The sequence below is a fragment of the Sus scrofa genome, chromosome 7, assembly GCF_000003025.6.
Source record: "Sus scrofa isolate TJ Tabasco breed Duroc chromosome 7, Sscrofa11.1, whole genome shotgun sequence".
In the NCBI taxonomy this organism is placed as follows: domain Eukaryota; kingdom Metazoa; phylum Chordata; class Mammalia; order Artiodactyla; family Suidae; genus Sus; species Sus scrofa.
This window is the reverse complement of record NC_010449.5, coordinates 110753602-110774336: the sequence shown is the minus strand read 5'-3', so window position 1 is coordinate 110774336 and position 20735 is coordinate 110753602. Positions and strand designations below refer to the sequence as shown.

At 37.3% G+C, this 20735-nt stretch overlaps 1 protein-coding gene across 2 annotated transcripts in view; it reads right to left on the bottom strand.

Annotated features, from left to right (window-relative positions):
* The window catches only part of TTC8 (tetratricopeptide repeat domain 8), a 52271-nt gene that overhangs the window by 9663 nt on the left and 21873 nt on the right, over positions 1-20735 (bottom strand). For both annotated transcript variants that reach the window (XM_001927081.6, XM_005666374.3), the window contains exons 6-9: positions 20432-20476; positions 14789-14874; positions 11905-11992; positions 9385-9495 (exon numbers count right to left, since the gene is read on the bottom strand). In XM_001927081.6, the coding sequence (XP_001927116.2) occupies positions 9385-9495; positions 11905-11992; positions 14789-14874; positions 20432-20476 (330 nt within the window). The remainder of the gene's footprint in view (positions 1-9384; positions 9496-11904; positions 11993-14788; positions 14875-20431; positions 20477-20735) is intronic.

Here is a 20735-nt window from a genome sequence, read left to right as displayed (position 1 = left end):
CTGGCGTTGCCGTGAGCTGTGGTGTAGGTTGCAGACGCGGCTCGGATCCCGCGTTGCTGTGGCTCTGGCATAGGCCGGTGGCTACAGCTCCGATTCAACCCCTAGCCTGGGAACCTCCATATGCCGCGGGAGCGGCCCAAGAAATAGCAACAACAACAACAACAAAAGACAAAAAGACCAAAAAAAAAAAAAAAAAAAAAAAAGAAACAGACCAACTGAACAAACCGATCACTAGAAATGAAATTGAAGAGGTCATAAAAACACTCCCTACAAATAAAAGTCCAGGACCGGATGGCTTCACAGGTGAATGCTATCAAACATATAAAGAGGAATTGATGCCCATCCTCCTTAAACTCTTTCAAAAGGTTGAAGAAGAAGGAATACTCCCAAAGACATTCTATGAGGCCACCATCACCCTCATTCGAAAACCAGACAGAGATACCACCAAAAAAGAAAACTATCGCCCAATATCATTGATGAATATAGATGCAAAAATTCTCAACAAAATCTTAGCCAACCGAATCCAACAACATACCAAAAAAATTATACACCATGACCAGGTTGGGTTCATCCCAGGTTCACAAGGATGGTTCAACATATGCAAATCAATCAGCATCATACACCACATTAACAAAAAAAAAGTCAAAAATCATATGATCATCTCAATAGACGCAGAAAAAGCATTTGACAAAGTCCAACATCCATTCATGATCAAGACCCTCGCCAAAGTGGGCATAGAGGGAACATTCCTAAATATAATCAAAGCCATTTATGATAAACCCACAGCAAATATAATACTCAGTGGGGAAAAACTGAAAGCCTTCTCACTCCAATCTGGAACAAGACAGGGATGCCCACTCTCACCACTGCTCTTCAACATCGTTTTGGAAGTCCTAGCCACAGCAATTAGACAAACAAAAGAAATCAAAGGCATCCAGATAGGAAGAGAAGAGATCAAACTGTCACTGTATGCAGATGACATGATACTATACATAGAAAACCCTAAGGACTCAACCCCAAAACTCCTTGAACTGATTAATAAATTCAGCAAAGTAGCAGGATATAAGATTACCATTCAGAAGTCAGTTGCATTTCTGTATACAGCAATGAAATATTAGAAAAGGAATACAAAAATATGATACCCTTTAAAATTGTACCTGACAAAATCAAACACCTCGGAATACACCTGACCAAGGAGGTAAAGGACCTATATGCCGAGAACTATAAAACTTTAATCAAAGAAATTAAAGAAGATGGAAAGAAATGGAAAGATATTCCACGTTCCTGGATTGGAAAAATCAATATTGTAAAAATGGCCATACTACCCAAAGCAATCTACAGATTCAATGCAATCCCTATCAAATTACCCATGACATTTTTCACAGAACTAGAACAAACAATCCAAACATTTATATGGAACAACAAAAGACCCAGAATCGCCTAAGCAATCCTGAGAAACAAAAACCAAGCAGGAGGCATAACTCTCCCAGACTTCAAGAAATACTACAAGGCCACAGTCATCAAAACAGTGTGGTACTGGTATCAAAACAGACAGACAGACCAATGGAACAGAATAGAGAACCCAGAAATAAACCCTGACACCTATGGTCAATTAATCTTTGACAAGGGAGGCAAGAACATAAAATGGGAAAAAGAAAGTCTATTCAGCAAGCATTGCTGGGAAACCTGGACAGCTGCATGCAAAGCAATGAAACTAGAACACACCCTCACACCATGCACAAAAATAAACTCCAAATGGCTGAAAGACTTAAATATACGACAGGACACCATCAAACTCATAGAAGAAAACATAGGCAAAACACTCTCTGACATCAACATCATGAATATTTTCTCAGGTCAGTCTCCCAAAGCAATAGAAATTAGAGCAAAAATAAACCCATGGGACCTCATCAAACTGAAAAGCTTTTGCACAGCAAAGGAAACCCAAAAGAAAACAAAAAGACAACTTACAGAATGGGAGAAAATAGTTTCAAATGATGCAACCGACAAGGGCTTAATCTCTAGAATATATAAACAACTTATACAACCCAACAGCAAAAAAAACCAATCAATCAATGGAAAAATGGGCAAAAGACCTGAATAGACATTTCTCCAAAGAAGATATACAGATGGCCAACAAACACATGAAAAAATGCTCAACATCGCTGATTTATAAGAGAAATACAAATCAAAACTACCATGAGATACCATCTCACACCAGTCAGCCTGGCCATCATTAATAAATCCACAAATAACAAGTGCTGGAGGGGCTGTGGAGAAAAGGGAACCCTCCTGCACTGCTGGTGGGAATGTAAACTGGTACAGCCACTATGGAGAACGGTTTGGAGATACCTTAGAAATCTATACATAGAACTTCCACATGACCCCACAATCCCACTCTTGGGCATCTGTCCGGACAAAACCCTACTTAAAAGAGACACATGCACCCGCATGTTCATTGCAGCACTATTCGAAATAGCCAGGACATGAAAACAATCCAAATGTCCATCGACAGAGGATTGGATTTGGAAGAGGTGGTATATATACACAATGGAATACTACTCAGCCATAAAAAAGAATGACATAATGCCATTTGCAGCAACATGGATGGAGCTAGAGAATCTCATACTGAGTGAAATGAGCCAGAAAGACAAAGACAAATACCATATCACTTATAACTGGAATCTAATATCCAGCACAAATGAACATCTCCTCAGAAAAGAAAATCATGGACTTGGAGAAGAGACTTGTGGCTGCCTGATGGGAGGGGGAGGGAGTGGGAGGGATCGGGAGCTTGGGCTTATCAGACACAACTTAGAATAGATTTACAAGGAGATCCTGCTGAATAGCATTGAGAACTATGTCTACTCATGTTGCAACAGAACAAAGGGTAGGGAAAAAACGTAATTGTAATGTATACATGTAAGGATAACTTGATCCCCTTGCTGTACAGTGGGAAAATTAAAAAAAATAATAAAATAAAATAAGAGGCCCTAGAGCTGAAGGGCTCTAAATTTCAAAACAAACAAACAAACAAACAACTGATTAAAAAACGGGCAGAGGACATTTTCCCAAAGATGACCAGCAGGCATGGAAAGATACTCAACATCGTTAATCATCAAAGAAATGCAAATTAAAACCACAGGATCACCTCACACCTATCAGAATGGCCGTCATCAAAAAGAAGGTAAATTAACAAATGCTGGTGAGGATGTAGAGAAAGGGAATCCTCCTACACTGTAGGCTGGAAATGTAAAATGCTGCCACCACTGTGGAAAACAGTATGGGGGTTTCTCAAAAAACTAAAAACAGAACAACCATATGACCCAGCAATTCCATTCCTGGGTATATATCCAAAAAAAAAAACTAATTTGAAAAGATACATGCACCCCAATGTTTACATAGAAGCATTATTTACAGTTGCCAAGATATGTAAACAATCTAAGTGTCCATGAACAAGATGAAGATGAGGTACAAATATACAACGGAATGCTAATATTCAGCCATAAAAAATTATGAAATTTTGCCATTTGCAACAACAGGAATGGACTTAGAGGGTATTAAGCTAAGTGAAATAAGGTAGACATAAAAAAACACAACCTCCACACCTTTGATAACCTGAAATGCCATGGAACTTATCCATCTTTGTCAATCTGATTAAGTAAAAAATGACAAAAAAAAAAAAAAAAGCAGTTCCCATTGAATCTGACTAGGAACCATGAGGTTGTGGGTTTGATCCCTGGCCCTGCTCAGTGGGTTAAGGGTCTGATGTTGCTGTGAGCTGTGGTGCAGGTCAAAGATGCGGCTCGGATCTGGCATTGTTGTGGCTGTGGTGTAGGCCTGCAGCGACAGCTCTGATTAGACCCCTAGCCTGGGAACCTCCATACCAAGCAAGTGCAGCCCTAAAAAGACAAAAAAAAAAACAAAAAAAAATTACTGGTTGTTGGGTTTTTCTTTTTTTTTTTTTTAGGGCCACAGGTGCGGCCTATGGAAGTTCCCAGGCTAGGGGTCTAATTGCAGCTGCAGCTGCCGGCTTACGCCACAACCACAGCAACACCAGATCCGAGCCACGTCTTCGACCTACGCCACAGCTCCCAGCAACACCAGATCCTTAACCCACTGAGCAGGACCAGGGATCGAACCCACATCCTCACGGATACTAGTTTGGGTTCATTACTGTTAAGCCACAACAGAAGCTCCGACATTATTAATGTTTATTTCTTTAATTATTACTGGGGCTACACACTCAACACACCAGATACTAACTTTTCTTTTTCTGTGTATTGTGGATCCATGTACTTGGCCAGTTCTCTTATCCTATCTTTTGTCCTTTTACTATTAGTGTGTGTGGCTTGGGTGGGACGCTGCCCTCCTGAACTCAGGAAAGGTGGAGACAGAGCTGTGGCTTGGGGGTCCCTGGGCATGAACTCTGTTTTCTCCTTCCTGATGCAATGAGCCCGCGCTGAGGCTGACTTCCATTCAAAACCTAGGAAGGCCCTGTGTTTATAAACATTCCCTTCCGAGGAAAAGCATGTTTGGCTGAATTCTTCCAGATGTGTGCTTCTAGCCACAGCATGAAAGGGCAGTGGTATAGCCGCAATGCAGCTGGGATTTGGTCCGTTGTCTCATCTCTGGGCTGACTTTAGTTGCATGGAGAAGGTCAGCAGCCACTGTGTCGGCTGGCAGGACAACAAGGGCCACATCATGATTTTGACCCACAACGACTCTGAGGAAACACCTAGTTGCCATGTTTATATTATTGACCAAAAGGAGAATTTGAGTGTGCGTGCACACATGTGTTTGTGCGTAATTCTCCCACCAATCTGTAAACGACCTGAAACCCAGCAACTGTGAAGGAGGAAATTAAAAGTAGACTTTCGTCTGTCCCAGGTATGGCAAATATGTCCCCTGTTTAATGTTTTTAACCTTTTTGCTGTTGTTTGAGTTTAGTTTTATGTACACCTTTGTTTTCACTATATAGAAAATTTAACTTTTATACTCTGAAATTTATCAGTCTTTTCTATTATGGCTTTCTTGGCATCATGTTTAGAAAGTTCTTCCCCATTCCAAGTTTATGCAAAAATTCATCTATATATTCTTCTTGAACTTTCATGGTTTTAAATTTTGAGTCATCTTGTAGCAATGGATTCTTTTAGTATAATAAATCATTACTCAAAAAAAAAAAAAAGGACAGAAATCATTACTCATCCAGCTCTATTTTTAAAACTATTAAATAATGCAATAACCTCACTGGTTTAATAGACAATATCACATAACTTTTTAGACACATGAATATACATAGATTCTCTTTTTGTCCTTTAGTCTCACATCAGACTCATTTAAATTATAGTAGCTCTAGGATAAATTTTATTAATGTAGACATAAAATAATATTTTCAAGCATATAAACGTCACTTCAAGTATATAAACAACTGTGGTATCATTGAAGTGATTTTTACAGTGCTTATTACTGAACCAGGCATCACAGAATACTGTCTCTAATTAGATTTTTAGCTATATACAACAAAACTACAAATAAGGAAGTGAATGTTGCAATGATTCTCAAACTCTGTTATAATCAGAATCACCTAGTGAGCTTGTTAAGCAGACAAATGCCCACGTCCCACCTTCCAGGAATCTGAGTCAGGAGGCAGAAGATGGGCCTTACTCTCAAACATTCCCAAAGTCATTATCATACACAGTAAAGTTCGAGGACCATTAGAATAATACTTCCTAGGGTAATATTTCTAATTCCAAATAACGTTCAACATAGAACAGTTAGTTCCAATAAAGGCCTGCCTTTCAAATGAATCAACAAAAGGCCTCAGGAAAAACTAAAACCACAACCAAATAATTTAGCAAGGATAAATCATTTTAAACAAGTTTCTGTACAGAATAAGCAATGAACCATAGGCAGCACAACATGTTCACTTTAAAATAGGAAACATTTAAAAGAAACAAGAGCAAAATGAAAGTGATAAATAAAAAGAAAACCTAAAGGGAAATCCCTCCAGAGAAAGTACAATGTACACACACAAAAATCCCTAAAGGCATATGTTATGCAGGCTGAAGAGCTAAGGGACAAACTTGAGCAATTACTCCTCAATACACTGCCACATAAAGAGAAAAAGAATACACTGGAAGACTTTGTATGGTAAACTTTGCCGTAAAGGAAATTAACCAATAAATTCAAAGGGAAATCCTGGATCTATTTCAAGCCTGTGCTTAGTCCTTGGTCACCCTACTGGTATATGACATTGCCCTCACGCCTAGGGTATTTTCTCTTCACTTCTTTCTTCCTCTGAGTGCAAAATAAAATTCTACTTTTTCTCACAAAACCCTCCCCTGTATCCCTATAAAAGGATGGGATGTGCTCCTCCAATTCTGGGCCAAACCCAGAGCAGAGACAGGAAGAAAGTAGTTGCCTAAAGCATCCACTCTGGGAGTTCTCTTGGCCACAGCAGGTTAAGGACCCAGCGTTGTCACCATAGCAGCTGGGATCACTGCTGTGGTATGGGTTTGACCCCTGGCCCAGCACATGATGCAGGCATGGCCAAAAAAAAAAAAAAAAAAAAAAAAAGAATCTACTCCAGAACCACTCCCTAGCCCAGACATGGCAAATGACTAAAGCAGAGGTGTGGAAGGACTTCTACGGACCAGCAACCACGCATTAAAGACTACCAGAGTTCTCTAGTTCTTTCTGCCAGGACTTCCTGCCTAAGAAGAGAAAGCCAGGAGGAAAAAAATGTGCAGAAGACAAAGCCTGAGAGTCAAAGAGCTCCAGTTCCACTGAGACGGTCACCACCATGCATGAGTTCCACAGGTTTCAAAATCAATTCCATTTTATTTCCTTCTTTTCTAAGCTTTTTGGTCAAAATTCTGTTCCTGTTCAATTTAGGGTCATACAAGTAAAGATACAGAGATACTGATACAGTATTTTTACTGAATGATCAAAGTTTTGTATTTACATGTTTATCAAAATTATACTTCAAACAGAGAAAATATTTCCAGACAATTTAAAGATCATGTTTATTGTTTTCATATTAAAAGTATTACATGGTCATTATGGAAAATATGGAAAATATAAAGAAGAAAATAAAAATCATTCCTATACTAATACCCAGATACAGCAACTATTAACACCGTCCATTCTTTTTCTAACAAAACAGTTTTAAAAGATCCTACCTAGGATTTCAAGGAGTTTAAAGAGACTAGAGATGCTTCTCTTCAATATTATATTTGAAGTCCTAAACAATAAGATTTCTTTTAAAGTAATTGAAATGAGGAGAGAAAAACTGTATTAGCAGATGGTGATTATTTTATTTACTTAGAAAATCTAAGAGAAGCCATGGATAAGGTATTAAAACATAAAGAGTATTTAATTAGCAGATGAAAACTATTATATATAGAATGGACAAACAGCAAGGTCTCACTCTATACCAGAGGGAACTATATTCAATATTCTGTAATAAACCATAATGGAGAAGAATACGAAGAAGAATATATATAATGAAATCACTCTGCTGTACGGCAGAAATTAACACAACATTGTAAATCAACTATACTTCAATAAAATACATATTTTAAAAGAGAATATTTAGCCAAATTGCTAGATCAAATCAAACTTAAAAAATCAATGTATTCCTACTCACCGTAAATAACCATAGAAAATAAAAGAGAAAAACGATTTTACCTAGAAATACCTCTCTGCAGAAAAGAGTTAACATAGCAGGCCTGGGCCTGCTACTCTTAGAAAGGCCCACCTGCAAGCTTGGCCCCTGGCTGGCATCTTAGAGTCGGCTAGTGCCCTATATTGCCCTTCCCCAAATGATGAGTGTGGCTCACTACCCCTAAGCTGTACAACAGTGTGGGGCATAAACGTGCTGTGCATAAACACCTGCTTTACTTCTTGGTCTGGGATTCTGGTGCGTGAGAGGCAGATGGTGCCTATCTGACCAGCCCCAGTAATGGATACCAGAAATTTAGTGAGCTCCCTGATAGACAGGGCTTCACACATGTTGCCACAACTTCCTGGAAGAATTAAAAGTGCCCTGTGTGGTCCCGCTGCAGTGGAGGACTCTTGAAAGCTTAGGCCTGGTTTCTCAGAACTTTACCCCATGTGCCTTCTCCCCTTACTGATCTTGCTTTGTATCCTTTGGCTGTAAGTTGTCGCTCTGAGGACAATTGTGTGCTGAGGCCTGAGACCTGATAAATCATCAAATCTCAAGGTGGTTTGGGGGACTCTCAGCAAAACATTTATGCAGATCATTACAAAATCCTTGATGAAGGACCAAAAAAAAAAAACAAAACAAAAAAAAAACAAACAAAAAAAACACCTAAGCAAGTGATCTAGAGTGAGAAGAAAGGCAGCCCCAGCCCCATCATTCATATATTCAATGCAATTCCAATCCCTGTGTCTACAGGGTTTTTTTTTGTTTGTTTGTTTGCTTGCTTGTTTTAATATGGAAGAGTAAAGGGCCAAGAATAACCAAGTGTGAAGAACAGATGGTTTACGTGCCTGACCCAATATCAAGAATTATTATAGGGAGTTTCCATTATGGCTCAGTGGGTTAAGAATCCAACTATTATCCATGAGGATGCAGGTTCGATCCCTGGCCTTGTTCAGTGGGTTAAAGGATCCAGCATTGCCACGAGCTGTGGTGTAGGTAGCAGACATGGCTCGGCTTGGATCTGATGTTGCTGTGGCTTTAGGGTAGGCCGGCAGCTGCAGCTCTGATTTGACCCCTAACCTAGGAACCTCCATGTGCCAAGGGTGCAGCCTTAAAAAGAAAATTAGTATTATTATTATTATAAAGCTACAGTAATTAGGCAGCCAGGAGACCATTTCAAGAGGATTTTCATGGAATTTGACAACATGACTCTAAAATTTCTAATAAGCCAAAGTCCAAAATAGTCAAGACATTCCTAATGAAGATGAACAAAGTGGCTTACCAAATTACAAGTACTATAAAGCGACAGTAATTAAGTTGGTATAACACCGGTATAAGAATAGACAAACAGAACAGAATAGAAAACCCAAAACATATCTAACGTGTTTAGAAAAATATCTGATAGTTGACATTACACACCTTGAAAAAAGGATCAGTAAAATGTGCCAGGACAACTAGCTATTTATGGGGAAACTAAAAAATCCCTGCCTCATACCATCCTCTATACTCTTCTATAGGTTTGAAATAACTTAACGAAAAAACTTGGTTTGACTAATACGTACACTAAAATCTCTTATTCTGTTGGTAAAACATAGGCCGATGATAATAATTTTATAAATTGTCATCCTTTCTAGGACCTGAAAGGACTATGAGCTTACCTTAAGTAGCATATAACCTCAATCTTACATCAACTTGTTGAAAGATGTGAATCTTACCTCATAGATCCTGGCAATTCCACACAGTAGGGTTACTTCTCCTGGAAACTTATCTAAGCCTTGTTTGAAAAGATTTAAAGCAGTCACAGGTTGATCCAATGAGATGTAAACCTAAAACCAAGGCATATTTCAATAAAAAGTACTGGTTCTTGAAATAGCAAGAGCATTTGTTATGATGTTTATAATTATTGTTTGGTAACCAATTATCTCCTAGATATGACAGTAAAAAAAAATTTCAAAAATGCTTAGGGTTAATTTCCAATAGTGATGTCATGAGTGTGTGTACATATATAGATAGATAGATAGATAGATAGATAGATAGATTGTTTGTTTGTTTGTTTGTCTTTTTGCCTTTTCTAGGGCTGCTTCCTGCAGCAGATGGAGGTTCCCAGGCTAGGGGTCTAATCGGAGCTACAGCCGCCGGCCTATACCACGGCCATAGCAACGCAGGATCTGAGCCACATCTGTGACCTACACCACAGCTCACAGCCAGATCCTTAACCCACTGAGCAAGGCCAGGGACTGAACCCGCAATCTCATGGTTCCTAGTCGGATTCGTTAACCACCGTGCCATGACGGAAACTCCTGATATTTTACTTCCACATGCTGTATATTAAGTATTCATTCATTGTACCTTCAGCAAACACTTCTGACAGACTTACTACTGTCAGAGACTGGGCGGTAACTAGAAAAGAAAGGACCAAGGGAAAAATCTTTTTAGTATGGAATAGACATGGGTATATCTAGAGTCTGGCACTAAGGAACAATTATGAGGCCAATGTCGAAGATGCTGGAGAAAGAAGGGATGACCCATAAAAGAAGGTCTGAGGAGGGCTGCAGGGGAGAGCCCCTGAAGAGGGTGGTTTGGGAGAAGGATCTTTGGAAATAGACGGGAAACAGATTTGTAAGGTACAGGGTCAGGGAGTTGAGAGGGTTGATTGTTTTAACTTGACAGTTTCTGCTTCATCTGCAATTACACTAGCATAAGTAAACCATATACTTATTAGTAACTTCTAAAATAGAGAATTATAGTTTTATGTATAGAAACATAAGATTATGACTTTTTTTCTTCATGATCTTGAATCCTCTATTTCTTCCTAAACATTTGCATTATGCTTTGAAGAGACCTAGATGGATACACAGAAAACTGCTTACAGGCTTTATGGCTAAGTATGAGATTAGAGGGAATGGTATGGATGAAAACATTTCAATTTTTATCTTATATGCTTCTGAAATTCTTTTTAAAATATATGAAATAATATAATTCCACATACTAAGTAATATAAAATATTTAATAATTTGTTAAATTAACAACTTAAAATTTTAAGAAATAATACTCCTTAAAATCTGCTTGGTCTCTATTACTTAGCAATTAATTCCTTCACATATTAAAGAAAATAAGTAAACTGTACCTCTATACAGTCATCTAGGCAACAATGGATTTAAACAAATCACTTCAGAAAAAAAGAGCCAAACCATGCACTTAATAATAGTTAAAATTAAACATGCATTTTTAACCACATGACAAGTGATTATCATTTATAAGAAGATGACAGTCATATACTGTGACCTGAGTTACAATTTCAAGCTGTCAGAATAGTTTACTGTGATATTTAAAAACCTCTTTAAGAACTTTACATATAATGTACAGAAGATACTGAGATACCAGATAGTTTCAAACCTTTTTGAAAAACCACTATAAACATACTAAGATTAGCACAGTAGATTTATGTAACAGAACTTCACTTTGTTTCTTTTTAGTCTGCTAATTTTAATCCCATATTTAGAAAGTAGTAGTACTTCCTTCTATATCTCATCTTCATTTCAACCTTCTTTACCACACTTTCTAATTTAAAAAATTCTTGAAGATACAGCAAAGTGATGTCTTAACCACCACTTCGTCAAAAATTTTTTTTTTTTTAAAGCAGTCTTGGTGAGGGTCAAGAAGTAACTTTATTCCAATGCCAAAAATTCTAGGTGGCCCTTCACTTCTGTTGGGGATGTGGGTGTCACGACAGGGCAGTTAAGTTGGCTCTGGAATCAGAAAGTCCTGGCTTTGAACACTGGTTCTTAATAGCCAAGTGAGCCTGAAAATCTTTCTTATCCTCTTTGAGTCTCCTTTTCCTTAAGAGTACAAAGAAAATGTTAGAATCTGTCTTACAGTGTTGATATGAGGGTTAAATTAAATTGCATATGGTACACTAAATTGCATAATTAAATTGCATATGGTATTTTGCAATACCTTACAGAAGGTGCTCAATAAAGGGGAAATATTGTTTTTGTTGTAAAGAACAGAGCCAAGAAATGAAAGACCTACATAAAAACAATCCTTGTTCTGTAGGTGGGAGACAAGTGTGTTGCAGAACAGAGGGCCTCTCTGGGGGATTGTTACCCATGGGTAACAAGTTAAGTCTTAACTTGTCAGAGTCCTAAAGAAATTGGCAACTCTCCCTATGCCCTAGTCAGAATTTAAACATTTACCCAGAGAAGACAAAATCCACTCAAATTAAGCATACTTACTTTTGCCAAGTAGAGAAATGTATCTACCATTTCCTGTTGCTTCAGGGCTGATTTAAATTGTTTTTCTGCTTCACGATACATTCCTAACCTAAGAACGGCCATTCAGAAAATTAAACATTCAACTTAAAAATGAACACTACAGCATTTATTCATACCCTGAGGATATGAATTAAAGACAAATTACATTTTTAAGAGTAAACATGTACCAAGAAGGTAATGTCCTATACACACTTATCAACGTATTAACACACATATTAATATAATATGTGTTTTCCTAAACCAAGGAAAACAATTTCTGTTCCCATATTCACTGCCCATCTAATGCTTAAATGCTGTGTGGAGTCTGTGTGAAACCTAGTCACAGCATGAGTAAGAGCCAAGTCACAGCAGTCCAGCCCCCAAAAGAACTTCGATAAGCTGGACATTATGTCAACGTGACCTCAATAAATGCTTAGAGCCTCCATTTTATTGGAAGAACTAAAAAGGACACTTCTTTGAAAACATCTTCTGCTTTGAGATAAAAGCCCATTTTTTAAAAATTGAAATTAACTGACATACAACATTATATGAGTTTCGGGTGTACAATATAATGGTTGGATATTTGCGTATACTGCACAATGATCACCACAATAACGAATTAACATCCATCACCATACATAGTCACAGAATTTTTTTTCTGGTGATGGCAACTTTTAAGGTTTACTTTCTCAGCAACTTTTAAACATATAATATAGTAACTATAGTAGCCACGCTGTATGTTACATTTCCATGCTTTGTTTATCTTATAACTGTATGTTTGTAGTTTTTGACTCTTTTCACCCTTTTTGCCCACCCCTAATCCTCCACCTCTGGCAACCACCAATCTGTTCTCTTTATCTATGAGCTTTGTTTTATATATACATTTTTTAGATTCCTCATATAAGTGAGATTATATGTTGTCTTTCTCTAAAAACTTATTTCACTTAGCACAATGTTTTCAAAGTCCATCCATGCCACTGCAAATGTCCAGATATCATCCTTTTTAATGGCTGAATAATATTCCATTGTATATATCTTTATCCACTTATCTATTGATGGATACTTAGGATGTTTCCTTATCTTGGCTACTGTAAATAATGCAGCAATGAATATGGTAGTGCAGATATCTTCTCTTCAAGTCAGTGTTTTCATTTTCTTCAGATAAATACAGAGAACTAGAATTGCTGGTGCATGTGGTAGTTCTATTTTTAATTTTTTGAGGAACCTCCATACTATTTTTCATAGTGGCTGCGCCAATTTATATTCCTACCAAGAGTACACCCCTTTTTTCCAAGTTCTCACCAAATACTAGTTATTTCTCATCTTTTTGATAATAGCCATTCTAATAGATATAAGGTGATATCTCTGTGGCTTTTGATTTGCATATCCCTCATGATTAGTGATGTCCAACATCTTTTTATATTGGCCATCTGTATGCCTTCTTTAGAAAAATGTCTATTCAGATCCTTGGATTATTTGGGTTTTTTTACTACTGAATTTCATGAGTTCTTTATGTATGTTGGACGTTAACCCCTTTTGGATATATGATTTGCAAATATTTTCTTACATTCAGTAGGCTGCCTCTTCATTTTGTTTATGGTTTCCTTTACTGTACATAAGATTTTAGTTTGAAGAAGTCTCACTTTTTGCTGTTGTTGTTGTTTATTGCCTTTGCTTTTGGTGTCAAATCCAAAACTCATCATCAAGACCAATGCTTTCTTCCAGGTGTTTTATGGTTTCTGGTCTTATAGTCAATCTTTAATCAATATTGAGTTAATTTTTGTGTATGATATAAGAGAGTGGTCCATCATTCTCATGCATGTGGCTATTCTAATTTCCCATCACAATTTATTGAAGAAACCATTCTTTCCTCTTTGTACAATCCTGACTTCTTTTGTAAATTAATTGACCATATATGCATGAGTTTATTTTTGGGCTCTCTATTCTATTCCATTGGGCTCTCTATGTCTGTTTGCATGCCAATACCATACTGTTTTTATCCCTATAGCTTTGTAATACAGTTTGAAATCAGGGACTGTGATATCTCTAACTTTATTCTTCTTTCTCAAGAATGCTTTGGTTCTTCAGGATCTGTTGTGATTCCATACAAATGTTAGGATTGTTCTACTGTGAAAAATGCCATTGGTATTTTGACAGGGATTTCACTGAATCTGGAGATTGCTTCCCATAGCATGAGTGTTTTAACAATAATAATTCTTCTAATCCATGAATGTGGAATGTGTTTCAATTTACTTATGACTTCATCAGTTTCTCCAATCACTATGTTATAATTTTTGATGTACAGGCCTTTCAACTCCTTGGTTAAATTTATTCCAAGATATTTTATTCTTTCAGAGGGTCACTTTTTCTCATCTGGACATAGGGATAATAACAGCAACTACCTCCAAAGTATTGAAAGATTTAAGTGAGATAATGTAATGTGTAGACAAGCTATCTCTTAACTGTAAAGCACTTTACAGATGTGAGACATCAGTAGAAATAAAGTCTAGAGAGCCAAGAGGAGTGGAGTGAGATCCACAGATTTGATTCTAATCCCAAGTCTGCTACTAACTAGCTCCTGATGCAAATCACATGCTTTCTTTGGCCTCAGCTTCGTCATCTGAAAAGAAATGTTGGACCTGATGGTCCCAAAGTTTCCCTTTCCCAGCTTGTAAAGTTTTATTATCCCAAAGGTATCAGTTCTTAGTGCCATCATGTGATTGCTAACTAAACATTTTCTCAAGTAAATGAAAGACACAGTTTTCATTCCTTCATGAGGAAATCTGTCCGCCAAAAGGGTCACCAGATTTGCGATTCTGAAATATGTTGCCTTGGCTTAGCCTTTTACAAATAATCAAAATTTTACCTGTAGTAACATTTTCCAATCTGCACTTTCCACCACCAGTCCTTGTACTGAGAATGCTCTGTGGAAAGGGCAGCCAAATCCAAAGCCTTTGAAAACAATTCATTTTAGATTAGGATTTTCTTTTCTAACAATAAACAGAAAGAATAAATAATGAAATAAACCATATAATTAGCATCAATCAAAACATGCATTAGAAATCACACAGAAACGCAAGTTGCTCGTGTCTCCAGATGGCCCTACCAATTTTCCCTAAATAATCAGTTCCAGACCAGAGGGTTGACAGCAGATGAGAAGTAGACACTGATCAAAAGGAAGCAGATGTACAGTCTATTTGAACGCAGTTTCAATACACAAGGTACAAAACTGTACATTAAAAAATCTGTACATTTTCACCCTCTCCACACCAAAATGCCTCCAAACTCAGTCAAGCCTTTGCCGTGTAAGGCAGGCCCAAAAGCCAGCCCCACTTTAAAGACGGATGTGGAGAAAAAGAGAAAGATCAAGGATGCAGAGAGAACTTGGTTTGAAATCAGGATCCTGAAGAAGAATGAAAGAAGCTGGGCCACTTGGGTAACTGGATCTTTAACAACCGTTGTTCCATTATTCTGTCATCACCTTGCATTTCAGTAATTCTAAAGGTCAAACTTGCCTTTGCCAGCCGACTGAAAAGGATCTTAATTGCTTTCATATTTTACATGTGTTTATCCCTTTCTCTCTAATTTTTTCTGGCTTGTTCATTCTAGTGATTATTTAAGATCAGGCAAGAGATATCTAATTAGGAATGAGGATTCTATACCAAAAACAGTGGAAACCATTTGGGCAAAGAGGAAAGCAAATTTATCTTCATACAAATTTAAAGCTCTCAGAAATCTGAAGCTCATAAAGATCTGGTGAATAAAAACTCAGCTTATTAAATTGAAAAAGCAGTCTTTTCAAAATACTTACTATTCTTTCTCCTAAGGTTGAAAACCTTTTATTCTTTAGTCAGTGTTAATATAATCACAATATCCAACAGCTCAGTTAAAGTAACTCTTAAATTTTTCAGTTGTTATCTCAGAATGCATCCCATATTACTGTCCATTTCTTAATATTAACTCTTTTCTGAAATGAATGCCAGAAGAGTTCCTGGAATCTCCTACTGCAAAATTAATAACTTTCCTGTGCTCCCCATCTTTCCTCACTCCAGGGGAGACCTCTAAATATGCAAACTATTTATAAAGGGATGCTGTCACCATGCTGAGGTTCTAATGGACTTGAAAAATCAACATCTCTACTTGAAAGCTATGGAAATTAAAAACAAGCCACATACTACATTCATATGCTGATTTTTCTTTTCCTTTTCCCCAAGCCAGAGGTAAAAGTGGAAGCAAAAAATGAATAAAAAAGAATAATTTCAATTACCATTATCTCTGGAAATGCCAGAAAGCCAGCCATATTTCAATCAGCTCAGCTCAGGAATATATTATAAATATCTGAATATATTAATTTTAACTTAATCTTTTAAAAGATCAGCAAATAGATCATACTCACTTTCATGTTTAATATAATAGACCTATTTTTCAGAAAAATATGTCATTTGACAATATTTTTTACATATTCTAATTTTCCAAGATTAGATTCAGTGCTTATTACAGGCTGCTGCTTTCAGGTACTGTTCCTCTGTAGGACCCATATATTTATGCTAAACCAATTAGGAAAATGAATATGAACTACTCATGTAGTAAAAAACAGTAAGAAAAAAATTACATACTTGAAGACTAGGGCTGCACTAGACATAACCATTTGTGACAATTTCAAATGGACCCTAAACTCCCTGAGGATAAGCACCCACTTCTTACACAACTCTTTTGTTCAGGAATGTTGCTGTGCTCTTAAGAGGCCCTCAAGAATTAGGGAGTTGCCATCATGGCTCAGCGGTAACAAAACTGATTAGTATCCTTGAGGACGCGGGTTCAGTCCCTGGCCTCCTCAGTGGGTTAAGGATCTGGCGTTGCTGTGAGCTGTGGTGTAGGTTGCAGATGTGGCTGGGATCCTGCATTGCTGTGGCTGTGGAGTAGGCCAGCAGTTGCAGTTCTGATTCAGCCCCTACCCGGGGAACTTCCATATGCTATGGGTTGGCCCTAAAAAAGCAAAAAAACAAACAAACAAAAAAAAATTATTTGCTGACTAAACTAATTCTATTCTTTACCTCTGATTTATGTTGAAAATACCTTAAGAACCATGGAGTCCCCACCATGGCTCAGGGGAAACGAAACTGACTAGCATCCATGAGGATGCAGGTTTGATCCCTGGCCTCACTCAGTGGGTTAAGGATCCAGCATTGCCATAAGCTGTGATGTAGGTCGCAGATGCAGCTCGGATCCTGCATTACTGTGGCTGTGGTATAAGCTGACAACTACAGCTCCAGTTCAACACCTAGCCTGGGGAATCTCCATATGCTGAAGTTACCGCCTTAAAAAGATTAAAAAAAAAAAAATTAAAGACCAAACAAAACGGTCATAGTAATAAGATTCATAATTTAAAGCTATTAACATTTAAAAATTTTAATGAAGTGACAGATGATCCATATTTCTTTAAAGTCTTTACTAGTTTTTTAAAATAAATAACTATACACTTTAAAGATATTTGAATAATTTAATTAATCCAATATCTACATATTAATAAAGACCTAGAATATCATAAATAAAAGGCATAAGTTCATAAAAGTCCATAAGAACAGGGAACCCTCGCAGATCTAAACAACATAATGTTTGTGTCCAACTGAGTGTCCCAGTGACTTTCCTAAGTAATAGTGCTCCAGGAGTTCCCATCATGGCTCAGTGGTTAATGAATCCGACTAGGAACCATGAGGTTGCGGCTTCGATCCCCGGCCTTCCTCAGTGGGTTAAGGATCAGACGTTGCTGTGAGCTGTGGTGTAGGTTGCAGACGCGGCTCAGATCCCGTGTTGCTATGGCTCTGGTGTAGGCCGGGGAACCTCCATATGCCGAGGGAGCGGCCCAAGAATTGGCAAAAAAAAAATAGTGCTCCAAATACTGAAGTTCAAAAAAACAGTCATCCGATTACTATTACTAGAGTTGAGACAATTTCAGCATGATAAAATTAAAGAGCATATGGAAATAAAGATTCCAGAATCTCCAACCCAATGCACATCAGTTTTGTCACTACTGCCAATATTGCTTCAAAGAGAGAGAGGAAGGAAGCGAGTTATTAAGAATTCAAAGGCAGAAATACATTTTTCCATAGAATAACTTTATTTTTTTTGACATTTAAATACCACTTCAGAGCATTCGCTATAGTTGTCCCATGTACAGGATGTACAGGGTCCTCCATATTTGTCTTGGTAGAACCACCAACCTACATGCCACTTCAGTTGTGTCAATATTGCCCTCCCCAACAAAGGAGAAAAGTATTAACTCAAAGAGAGAAATACAGTTTTCCATAGAAGATCAATTTTTTCTTTTTTTTTTCTTTTTCTTTTTTTGCTTTTTAGGGCCACATGTGTGGCATATGGAGTTCCCAGCCTGGGGGTCAGAGCTGTAGCTACCGGTCTACACCACAGCCACAGCAACACGGGATCTGAGCTGCCTCTTCGACCTACACCACAGCTCATAGCCATACCGGATCCTTAACCCACTGAGTGAGGCCAGGGATCAAACCCACATCCTCGTGGATCCTAGTCAGGTTTGCTTCCACTGAGCCACAACAGGAACTTCTGGAAGATCAATTTTATTCTTTCTTAACACTTAAATACTACTTATGTTTTGTCTCCAATATTCTCTTTATTTGTGTGAAATAGTATATTTACAAGGAAATCCAGAGGCCACCCAAAGTAAATAGCACAAAAGCACTTCTGATTTCTTCAGCTTTTTCGAAAAGCAGAATTCTTTTTTCCTTTTTCCAGCTAAAGTTGCAAAATATAGAAAAGGTATACAAAGACATGCTTTGTGCTCATTAATTAAATCTTTCTTCCATTTAGATAACATTTGTGGTAAAGTCTAAAATGGCATTTTAATGGAACAGTCTGATCCATTACAGAACTATAATGTGGCAGGCCAATAACAGAAAACAGATAAGAGGCATCCACCTGTCCCTCTCAATATACTAGCACCTATCGTAGCACCAATACACAGGTACTCAATAGTTATGTGTTTAAAGAGTAACCTAAAAAAGAAAGAAAGAAAGAATAACCTAATCAGAAGAGATTGGGCACGAACAGGGTGGTATGACACACTGTTGGTGGGAATGTAAATTGTTGCAACCACTATGGAAAACAGTATGCAGGTTCCTCAAAAAACTAAACATAGATCTATTATACGGTCTAGCAATTCCACTCTTGGACATCTATCTGGAGAAAACCATAATCCAAAAAGATACATGAACCCCAATGTTCACTGCAGCACCATTCACAACAGCCAAGACATGGAAGCAATCTAAATGTCCATCAACAGATGAATGGATAAAGAAGATGTGGTACATATATGCCATGGAATATTACTCAGCCATTAAAAAGAATGAAATAATGCCATCTGCAGCAGCATGGATGGACCTAGAGATTATCCTACTAAATGAAGTAAGTCAAACAGAGAAAGACAAACATCATATGATATCACTTATATGTAAGATCTAAAACAGAGGATACACATGAACTTACATGCAGAACAGAAACAGACTCACAGATTTTAAAAACAAACTTATGGTTACCATAGGGGACAAGCGGGGGAAGGGATGGATTGGGGGTCTGGGATTGGCCTATGCACACAGTGGTATATGGAATCACTGGCCAACAGGGAATTGCTGAATAGCACAGGGAACTCTACCCAATATTCTGTGATAATCTATATGGGAAAAGAATCTGAAAAGGAATGGATGTGTGTATAGGTATCACTGAGTCACTGTTGTACAGCAGAAATTATCACAACATTGTCTTTGTCTTCCTGAACACTTTAAAGATACAAGGCTTTCTCCTTGAATAGGAAAATGACAGAAAATACTACCATTAGACATTGCAGAATTAATTAACTACATTTGATTTGACAAAATCTGTGAAGTTACTGCTCACTTGCATATTAGCATGTAAAAACTGACACAAATGAGAAGTCATATGCATATAATCTTAAAACTCTCTGTTAAGAGGCTACCTAGATGACTGATCATTGATTACTAGTGAAGCAGGGTGATGGCTGATAGGGGCTCATTATAGTCTCTACTTGCATGTTTGAAATTTTCTATCATAAAATGTTAAAGGCAGGCAATGGGGCACTCTACAAAGAAACCCAAAATATATATATTAATAAACCCATAATCATTACATGGACCAAAGGGGGAAAAAAATGGATCAACAATGCTAACCTAATAGTCAAAAAATAAACTTTAACACAAACATATTATGCAACATTCTCAATTATCTATATCTTGTAGATCTAATTATGGATCAAGCAGAAGCCTTACTACTTCTACAGCTATACTTCCATAGTTATACTAATTTTCCTATTGAAACAGACAATGGACTTGAAAGTATTAGTAATTCTCCAATCTTTAATAATTCCACCTGTTTAATAGGTAAGATATAGAACATTTCCAAATCTAAATCCCCAAAGTTAGAAAAATTACAATTAAAAAACAAGCACAAATTCAAAACTTACAGTCTTAACATCATTTTCATGATGAAAGATATACTCAAACAAAGCCTGTGAAGAAAAAAATGCAAAAAATATGTGAGGTTTTTATTTTAACAAAAGCGCTCTATTATATCAAAACTCAAAGGCCATTTTGACAGCAGCTGCATTGAACCAAAATAACAGAGTACTCTAAAGCACCTGGGATTTATAACTAAAGGATCTGTCCATCATTTGTCACACTCATTTTAAAATAAGGCTACTTATAACTGATTCCTACTTTTTAGAGAATACAAACTGGAAAACTCAAATAATTCAACTTTTTTTTCAT